The 10820-nt window shown below is 32.8% G+C and overlaps 1 protein-coding gene across 3 annotated transcripts in view; it reads left to right on the top strand.

The window, feature by feature from the left end:
* Positions 1 to 1394: 1394 nt before the first annotated feature.
* LOC100478771 (NKG2-A/NKG2-B type II integral membrane protein-like) overlaps positions 1395 to 10820 on the top strand; it is a 29317-nt gene continuing 19891 nt past the window's right edge. For 2 of the 3 annotated variants that reach the window (XR_004621349.1, XM_034645623.1), the window contains exons 1-4: positions 1395 to 1723; positions 2126 to 2203; positions 2855 to 2908; positions 3427 to 3578. Coding sequence is in view for 2 of the 3 variants with exons in the window: in XM_034645623.1 (XP_034501514.1) it covers positions 1537 to 1723; positions 2126 to 2203; positions 2855 to 2908; positions 3427 to 3578 (471 nt within the window). In the remaining variant the exon portion in view is untranslated. The remainder of the gene's footprint in view (positions 1724 to 2125; positions 2204 to 2854; positions 2909 to 3426; positions 3579 to 10820) is intronic. The other variant, XM_034645622.1, reaches the window with a different exon arrangement.

Raw genomic sequence — 10820 nt, 5'->3', positions numbered from 1 at the left:
CACACACATAGCTGGGTTTGTAAATCAATGTAATGTCAAGTGAAATTCCATAAGCATCATGACAAGAAACAGTTAATTTTGAATTTGTCATCAGTATAGATATACCTACATGTATGATTTGATATTTAGCCTAGCCTTTAAAAATGGACTCTTAAAATGAATTCATCAAAACATAAAGGTAAAACGTTATTCCTCATACACTTGCTTAGGTAAATGAAAGCGGTTTGGTTTTTCATAAAAAGCAGGAAGAGGTACCACCTGTAAAATGCTATTTTAATTTAACTATAAACAGTCAAAAGACTTTTTTAAAAAAATTGAGCAAAACTTGGTAAAAAAAGATTCCATACTGAAAGACACCACTGTCTAATGAGTTTTGTTTAATGGGCTAACGAATATGAATGAGTAATTATAATGTGGCTATTGTGTTAAAAATAATTAAAATAATTAATGTATTATTGAGAGTTTATAAAAGCCGGATTGAGTATTAAGTGCTTTATGTGCATTATATTTTATACATTTTAACTGTAATTTTAGATTAGCAAACTAGATAGCTAGACGTCAAGTAACTTTTTAAAGGTTGTACTTTTTAAATTTGAGAGCCAGAAGTAATTCTAGATCTCACTGACTTCAAAACTCTTTGGCTGAATTACTAATTTACGTTTATTTGATTTATTACAACTGTTGTTACCCTCACGACCTAGGATAGACATGGGATCTTTCTGAAAGTTTGCAACAACAGTGTTCTTCCATAAATGATGTACACTTTTATTTATCATTTTATGGTTTCATATTTTGCCATCAATGCCAATTTCTGGTGTTAAATAAGTAGTTTTTAAAAAATCATTTTTTTATCTTGTTTTCAATGTTGTTTAGGTTTTGGATAAGTTTAGTGTTATTCATGTAACATTTTGAACATACCTAATTTTTTAAATTTAGTTTCTCAGAACTCTACAATTACTCAAAATAAAAGATCATTTAATAATAACACATCACCCTTTAATAAATAAATATGTCATCAAATAAAAGTAATTAATTATAGGAAATTCCTATTTGTGCCAAAACTGCTATTCCCCAATCAGAACCGTCAATGTTTAACCATTACCAGATTTTTAAATTGTCATAAAAATTGGTGCATCATTTATTTTCTAATATAGCATATTAATTTTAACCAAGTTATTTTAATAGTGTTAAAATATTTGTGTGGAATCTGACCTTACATTAATAAGGACAATATTATTCATGAATTCTTTTCCCCTCCAGTAATTTTTTGCTTTACATTTTTCCAGCCCCATACTATTGTGACAAACATAGAATATCATTATAAAAACCACTTACTCTATCATGAAACACCTATTTAAAGCTCTAAGGAAATTAGTACCAGATTTTACATTGTTCAACTGCAAATAATTACTACCACTTACCTCATACTCCACCCAGTGTGACTGTCCTAGCAATCTTGTCATTACATAAACTATTCATCAAGTCCTTCAGTGCAGTCCCATTCAGCACTGTGCCTGACAATACTCAGCTGCAGAGATGAATAACGAAGGAGTTACTTATGCAGAACTTAATCTAGTGAAGAACCCAAAGAGACAGCAAATGAAACCTAAGAGCACTAAAAGTTCCGTTTCAGAAACTGTGCAAGAAATAATATATGCAGAATTAAATCTTCAAAATGCTTCTCAGGATCTTCAAGAGAATGGCAAGAACAATTACTGCAAAGGTAAAACATTGAATATGCACACAGTATAACTGTTCTAGGATGTGCACTTGGGGTGCAGGGGTGTAGGGAATGAGTAGGAATATCTCCCGTATTTTTCATTTGTAAGATCAGAGCTTGGAGTTGGTATACAGAATTGTAATTGGAATCTGAGGACTAATTTTACTCAGGCATTGTAACTCGTACTCTTCGACTAATAGCTCATGGAGTATTATCTTTACTGCAAATGCAATGGTATATTCTGAGAAGATTACAGTGGTAGATATGGGTTTGAGGTCCAAGTTTTTCTATGTGATACCCTGTGCATTGTTGGTTTTCTTGTATGTAAATTTCCTAAATGATTTTTCCCCTCTATCCTTTCTCATTGTTTTCATTTCTGTTCCTAACATTTACCACTATTTCCAGGGAAGCTCATTGCTGGGATCCTGGGAATCATCTGCTTTGTCTTGATGTCTGCTGTGATGACAATAGTTCTTATTACCTGTAAGTAAGTGTTTGAATGACTATTTGGGAACTTTTCATTTTAATGATTGTCAGTGTCTCAAACTATCTCATACTATTATAGGAATAGATCTTTCATTTCAATGCATGTATCCTCTAAATGTGGAATGATTATTCTGAATTTGTCGAAAGTATAAATAGCAGAATAATTGTTAAGAGTATTACACATATTCAGTTTCATTATGTAAAGAGATGTTGTAGGAGACACATTGAGAAATACAAACTAATTATTTTTTTAAATTTAAATTCAACTAGCCAACTTATAGTACACCGTTAGTTTCAGATGCAGTGTTCAGTAATTTATCAGTTGTATATAACACCCAGTATTCATCACGTGCCCTTCTTAATGCCCATCACCCAATTACCCCATTGCCCCACCCACCACCCCTCCAGCAACCCAGTTCTTAAGACTGGTTAAACCCAATCCTGTAAGAGATGGAATGGTTTGGTTCTTTAGGCTTTAAAATATTTTCTCCCATATCCTCATTACTTTATTAATTTTGCTTGGTAAGATAAATTTTATTACAGAATTTTATAATTCTAAACAATACACCAAGTTCTAAGTTAAGAAACCCAAATCATTATATTTATTTCAATATTAAATTTTTATGAAGATTCCTTTAATTATTTCAGCTACTGAAGTACTGGAGCAGAACAATTCATCCCTGAAAACAAAGATCCAGAAAGGTACAAAATGATTTTTCAAAATTCTGATATTATTGTAGTTTCTATTTTATCTCTATCTTTGGTCAAAGGTGATAGTAGATTTTTTGGGGGGGGGATGAATTATAAAATTGGGTAATAAAGGTTCAGAAATGGTTATAGGAGAGTATTACTTCTTAAGCAACAATATGAAGAAATATTCATTTAAAATCCCCATACCCATTTTTACCAATCGCCTTAAATTTCCTCCTGCTATAACAAGATAAGAGATAAATCATTTTACTATTCTAAAAAAGTGGTTTTGTTCAGTGATCTCAGGACATGTAGAGATTGATATTTTGTGTGTTTGTTTTATGTGGGCACATAAATTAGGGAATGACAGGCTGACTGTTCTCTGTGAGTGTGTATGAGTGTATTTTGTTTTATTTATACTATCCTGTGAGTGTGCATAGATATGTGTATACATATACGAGTTTGTAAATTAATTTTAATTTGTTGATATTCAAAGATCTCATGCATAGTATCTCATAATCTTTCTTTAGCTTATTACTGTGGTCGTTGTCCAAAAGAGTGGATTACATATTCCAACAATTGCTATTACATTAGCACTGAAAGAAAACCATGGAATGAGAGCTTGTCAGCCTGTGCTTCTAAGAACTCTAACCTGCTCTACATAGATGATGAAGAAGAATTGGTAAGATTTCAAATGTTTCCAGATTTTATTAAAAACTTACCAGTTAATAATATATTTGTAGAGTTCATTCATATTTTTGTATTTGTAGTTTATTTATTTTAAAATCTCAATATTCCATAATTTGACTCTATGATATTTTATTTATATTTTTATCCCTTTAATGTATATTAAATAATTTTCAGTCTTGCTTTTCATAGAAAACCATTCTTCTATAAATGCTCTTTTGCCTGAAATAACTTTACTATTTAATTTTACTATACAACAAGGAAACTAAACATATGATTGTGCAAATTGATCACAAAGTAGCTAGAACCATGTAATTACAAATCAGATCATGGGAATAGAAGTTTAGAGCCTTTATCAGTCTTGCCAATTTTAATATTATGAAATATCTTTGCTTATTTTTGGACTTTATATGAATGGAATCATTCGGTATACATTTGTATGTGTGTCTTCTTTCACTCTCATATGATATTTGTTATCCTCTATATTATCACATTTATTTATAGTTTGTGAATTTTCACTGCTAATATGAATATGATATTTTAAATCTACTTATTCTAAAGAAATTCAATTCCTTTTTAGTATGTGGGTATTATGAATTATTATTTCATGAAAAGCCTTTTCTTTATCTTTTTTCACATATTATATTGTACTTATAATAATATATATTTACATAAATATGTTTATATGATACATAGTATATAATATATTTAGGCATATAAATATTGTATTTATCATAATAGAATAATGATGTAGAAATATAACATTATAATTGTAATTATATATAATTATAATTCATTTTCTTCTAAGCATTAGAATGAAATTACATGGTCATAGATACGTGTGATGTCAGTTTATTACATTATTCCAACATTTTTCTAGATTATTGTATAAATACACATTTTACCAAATAGTCCCTTGCTCTAAAACTCAGTTGTCTCAGGAAAATTAATATAATAAATTCTGATGGTTATATAACAGTACCATTGTTCTGGAGTATTAATCATTTGAATAGTCTCTTCTATGAGAGTGAGGAGTGCTCGAGTGTGTCTCTTGCCCATTTCTCCTAGACAGTGTCTACTTTTTCCTTTTTAGTAGTCTTTGTCATATTTTAGATATGAGCTCTTTTCAGAGTGCTAAAGATGCAAATAGATTTTTGACTCTGTGACTCACATTTTTACTAATTGGAGTCTTTTAATAACCAAATTTATTAATGTTACTATAGTACAATTTATCATTTTGGGTGTTGGTGATTATTTTAGACTAATTTCAGAAATTAGTCAAAGTTCATGAATGTAACTTCCTATATTGCTTTCTAGGATTTACTTTTTTTATTTCTTTATTTTTTAACTTTTATTAGGCTTTATAATCCATTGGAAATTTATTTTTTGTGATGCTATATTTGTGATTCTGTGAGATAAAAGTGAAGGTTATACTCTCCTATATCATTGATGGAGCATAATTTATAGCAAAATCGATCCTTTCTTCATAAATAATTTTTATATATAAAGATACATAGGTAAATACATAAGTTCTAATCTGCTTTATAAAGATAATAGTATATTATATATTTATATAATGATACAGATCATTATATATACATCTGTCACATTCTACACAGTCTATCACAACTACAGCATGTTCAGTAAAATGTAGATCCTTACCTTCCTTTATGTCCCTTTAATGTAACCCATTTATGCTATAATTGTCTTAGGTATTTCTCTACTTACGTTGAGAATCACATAGATGTTATAGTTTTGTTTCAACTGATAATTTTGCTTCAAATATCAATTTAGAAAAGAGATGAAGGAAAGTCCTTTAGATCTAATGATAGTTTTAGTCTTTCTTTTGTCATCTCTTTTGTCCCGATGATCCACAATTCCTTCTTTTATCACAATTTCTGTTTAGATAATTCCCTTTAGCAATTCTTTCAGAGTGGGTCTGGTTGTGACACATTTTTTTAGTTTTCCTTTATTGCAAAATGTCTTGATTTCCCCTGCATTCCTGAGTGATATTTTTGTTGGATCGTCAATGGCTTTTGATTGGAATAATGCATATAGTGTTTAAATATTTTTTATCTTTCTAGCATGCCTTTTTTATTATTATTATTATGCTTAGTTAGCCAACATCATTAGTTTTTGATGTACTGTTCAAGGATTCATTAGTTGTGTATAATACCCAGTGCTCATCTTCCATTATTTAGACTGGAGAGGAAAAAAAAAAAAAACAGTTTTGGGACTTTTGTCTGTACCCGTTAGTGTCTGCGGTTTGCTCACCACTCTGGGACATGTGAGGGAAAGAGAAATTCCAGGGCTCTCACAGCCGTGTCATTCCTTAGGTCTGGAGTGCTCGGTTCTGTCAGCTTTCTCACCTGTCTGAATGTTCTTACGTTGTATATATATCCAGTGGTTTTAGCTCTATTTGGTGGGAGGACTAGGGAAAAGTATATTCTCTCTCTCTTTCCAGAAGAGGAAGTCTGATACGCAGTGGTTTTAATTTGAATTTTCCTGGGAGTAATAGTGTTGAGCATAATAATTAAAAAAAATAGTGTTGAGCATCTTTTCCTGCACTCATTTGGAATTTTATAGTTTACACTTAGGTTTTGTGGGGTTTGGCCAGCAAACCCTGAGGTGACGAATGAAAAGATTACTCCAGACACCTAAGTAGGAGAAAGGAGAGGGTGAGGGGACAAGACGCTCTAGTGGCAAAAGGTCCCGAGCCAAACTCTGCCTTCATTTTTATTATGCATGCTATTGTTACATCAAAGAATCAAGATTAGAGAAGAATGTGAAGTTTCAATAGCTAGGGCAGTGACATTTTCACAGCGTCTTGTGATTAGAACTATCTGTGTTCATGACTTGCAGCCAGGGTAGGTGACTACTAAGGATTTATGTCTAACCTAAGTTAAACACCTGCTCCCTGGGAGACTGCGTTAAGCCACAAGGAGGATCTGGCTATTTTCAGCCCAGAAACTTCAAAGGAGGCCCAGTTTTCTGGTCACTCCTTCTTTGCTTTTCAACTAGCCTCTGCCAAGGAAGATTGTGTTTATTGTATCTTAGCTAGCCAGGCATTGTGAACTCCCACAGGTTTATGATCAGTTTGGAGCACTTTTGTATGTGGAGTAGGGTAATTATTAATACTATTTGATAGCCAGTTATTACACAACGTTTGTTGACAGACTATACTTTCTCCACTGAATGACTTTGCATCATTGTTGAAATTTGTTCACTGTATGTGTGGGTAAAAATTTTGCACCTTCTCATCTGTTTCATTAATCTAGTTATGTATTTTATTGCCTTTTCCTTCTTTTATTTTCTTAAAAACTTATTTATTTGACAGAGAGAGAAAGCACAAGAAGGGGGAGTGGCAGGCAGAGGGAGAAGCAAACTCCCTGCTGAGCAAGGAGCTGGATGCAGTGCTTGATCCCATGACCCAAGCCGAAGGCAGTCACTTAACCAACTGAGCCACCCAGGCATCCCTGCTTTTTCCTTTAAAAAAACAAACAACAACAGCAACAACAACAACAAAAAAAACCTCTTTTTTTTTTAACAATACATATATATTTATTCTATTTCAGAGTTGTTTTGTGTTTTCTAGATCTTTGCATGGATATTTCCTCTTATTTTTGTCTTTTTTAAAGATTTTCTTTTTTCAAAATAGAATATGAGTTCTATCAAATGCATTCTGCATCAGAAAAAAAATATGATTTATTTTTTCAAATTTTTATTTAAAACTAGTTAACATACCATGTAATATTAGTTTCAGTTGTAGAATTTAGTGATTCATCACTTACATACAACACCCAGTGCTCATCTCAAGTGCCCTCCTAAAAACCGATTTAGTACATTCCCCTGGCCTCCACCCCTCCAGCCACCCTAAGTCTGTTCTGTACAGTTAAGAGTATGTTTCCTGGTTTGCCTCTCTTTTTTTCCCCTTCCGTTCATCTGTTTTGTTTCTTAAATTCCACATGTGAGTGAAATCATATGGTGTTTGTCCTTATCTGCCTTTTTCACTTTGCATAATACTCTCTAGTTCCATCCATGTCATTGTAAATAGCAAAATTTCATTCTTTTTCTTTTTTGGCTCAGTAATATTCCATTATATATATCTTCTCTTCTTTATCCATTCATTGGTTGATGGACATTTGGCTCTTTCCATAATGTGGCTATTGTTGATAATGCTGCTGTAAACATTGGGAAGCATGTATCCCTTAGAATCAGTATTTTTGTGTCCTTTGGGTAAATACCTAATAGTGCAATTGCTGGATCATAGAGAGTTCTATTTTAACTTTTGAGGAACCTCCATACTGTTTTACACAGTGACTGCCCCAGTTGTCATTCCCACCAACAGTGCAAGGGGAGTCCTATTTCTCCATATTCACACCAGCACTTGTTTCCTGTTTTGTTCATTTTAGCCATTTCATCTGGTATAAGACGATATTTCATTGTAGTTTTGATTTGTTTTTCCCTGATAATGAGTGATGTTGAGCATGTTTTCATGTGTCTGTTCGCCATCTGTAGGCCTTCTTTGAAAATATGTCTATTTGTGTCTTCTACCGATTTTTTTTTAACTGAATTGTTTCTTGGGTGTTCAGTTTTATAAGTTCTCTATAGATTTTGGATACTAAGCTTTTTTCAGATATGTCATTTGCCAATATCTTCTCTCATTCCAAAGGGTGCCTTTTAGTTTTGCTTCTTTTGCTTTTTATCTTGATGAAAATCCCAATAGTTTATTTTTTCTTTTATTTCCCTTGCCTCAGGAGAAGTATCTAATAAGAAATTGCTATGTCCAATGTCCAAGAGGTTAATGCCTGTGCTCTCATCTAGGATTTTGATGGTTTCCTGTCTCATGTTTAGTTCTTTCATCCATTTTGAATTTATTTTAGCGTATGGTAGAAGAAAACGGTCCAGTTTCATTCTTTTGCGTGCTGCTGCTCAGTGTTTCCAGCACCATTTGTTGAAGAGACTGTCTTGTTTCCATTGGATATTCTTTCCTGCTGTTGAAGATTAGTTAACCAAATGGTTAAATGTGGATCTGTTTCTGGGTTTTCTATTTTGTTCCATTGATCTGTGTCTATTTTGTGCTAGTACCATACTGTCTTAATCATAACTGTTTTATAATAGATCTTAAAGTCTGGAATTGTGATGCCTCTGGCTTTGCTTTTCTTTTTCAATATTGCTTTGGCTATTCAGGGTCATTTGTAGCTCCATACAAATTTTAAGATGATTTGTGCTAGCTCTGTGAAAAATGCTGTTGTTATTTTGATAAGGACTCTGTTGAATGTGTAGGTTGTTTTGGGTAGTAGAGGCATTTTAACGATATTTGTTCTTCCAATCCATGATTTCCATTTCTTTTTGTTAAAGATTGTATTTATTTATTTATTTATTTATTTATTTATTTATTTATTTATGAGAGAATGTGAGCTGTGAGGTGGGAGCAGAGGGAGAAGGAGAGAGAGAATCTCAAGCAGACTCTGTGCTGAGTGTGGAGCCTGATGTGGGGCTTGATCTTACGACCTTGAGATCACGACCTGAGCCAAAATCAAGAGTCAGAGTATTAACCGACTGAGCCATCCAGGAGCCCCTGTTTTTCCATTTCTTTGTTTCGTTGTCAAATTCTTTCATCAGTATTTTATACTTTTCAGAGTAAAGAACTTTTACCTCTTTGGTTAGGTTTATTCCTAGGTATCTTATGGTTTTTGGTGTAATTGTAATTGGGACTGATTGCTTGATTTCTCCTGCTGCATCATTATTGGTGTGTAGAAACACAACAGATTTCTGTACATTGATCCTGCGACTTTACTGAATTTGTTTATCAGTTCTAACAGTTTTTTTGGTGGAGTCTTTTGGGTTTTCTCTATTGAGTATAATATTATCTGCAAATAATGAAAGTTCGACTTCTTCCTTGCCAATTTGGATGATTTTTATTTCGTTTTGTTGTCTGATTGCTGTAACTAGGCCTTTCAGTACTATGTTGAATAACAGAGGTGTGAGTGGCCATCCCTATCTTGTTCCTGACTATAGAGGAAAAGCTCTCAGTTTTTCCCCATTGAGGATGATATTAGCTGTGGGTTTTTTGTATATGGTCTTTATGATTTTGAGTTATGTTCCTTCTATCCCTACTTTGTTGAGAGGTTGGTTTTTTTAAATTCTGAATGGATGTCTTTGTCAAAACTTTCTCTGCATCTGTTCAGAGGATCATATAGTTCTTATCCCTTTTTTTATTAATGTGGTTTCTCAAGTTGATTGATTTGCAAATATTGAACCACCATTGCAGCCCAAGAATAAATCCCACTTGATCATGGTGAATGATTCTTTTAATGTATTGTTGGACTGGATAAGCTGTTATTTTGTTGAGAATTTTTATATCCATGTTCATCAGGGATATTGGTTTCTAGTGCTCTTTTTCAGTGGAGTCCTTGTCTGGTTTTGGAATCAGGGTGATGCTGGCCTTGTAGAATGAGTTTGGATGATTTCCTTCCATTTCCATCTTTGGGCGTATTATGAGAATAAAAGGTATCAACTCTTCTTTAAAAGTTTGGTAGAATTCCCCTGGCAAGCCATCTGGCCCTGGACTTTTGTTTGTTGGGAGATTTTTGAATACTGATTCAATTTCTTTGCTGGTTATCAGTCTGTTCAGGTTTTTAATTTTTTCCTGCTACAGTTTTGGTAGTTGGCATGTTTCTAGGAATTTAGCGCTTTCTTTCAGTTTGCCACTTTGTTGGCATATCATTTTTCACAATATTCTCTTATACTTGTTTGTATTTCTGTGATGTTGTTTGTAATCTCTCCTCTTTCATTTGTGATTTTATTTATTTGGGTCTTTTCTCTCTCTCTCTCTCTCTCTTTTTTTTTTTTTTCCGATAAGTCCGACTAGCAGTTTATCAATTGTATTATTTTTTTTCAGAGAAACAGCTCCTGGTTTCATTGATCTGTTCTACTGTTATTTTTTTTTGTCATGTATTTCCACTCTAATCTTTATTTCCCTTCTTCTGCAAGCTTTATGCTGTTTTTTAAATTATTATTATTTCTTCTCTCATTTCCCTGCTTGACCAATTCATTCTTTAGTAACATTTTGTTTAATCTTGGTGCGTTGGTTGTCTTTCCAAGTTTTTTCTTGTGGTTGACTTCAAGTTTCATAGTGTTGTGTTCAGAAACTATGCACTGAATGACCTCAATCTTCTTGTACTTGTGGAGGCTTGACTTCTGACCTATTATGTGATGTATTCTGTAGAATGTC

This window comes from Ailuropoda melanoleuca, chromosome 16 (assembly GCF_002007445.2).
Source record: "Ailuropoda melanoleuca isolate Jingjing chromosome 16, ASM200744v2, whole genome shotgun sequence".
NCBI classification, from domain to species: Eukaryota; Metazoa; Chordata; class Mammalia; order Carnivora; family Ursidae; genus Ailuropoda; species Ailuropoda melanoleuca.
The sequence above is the reverse complement of the archived record's forward strand: the minus strand, read 5'-3'. Positions and strand labels throughout refer to the sequence as shown.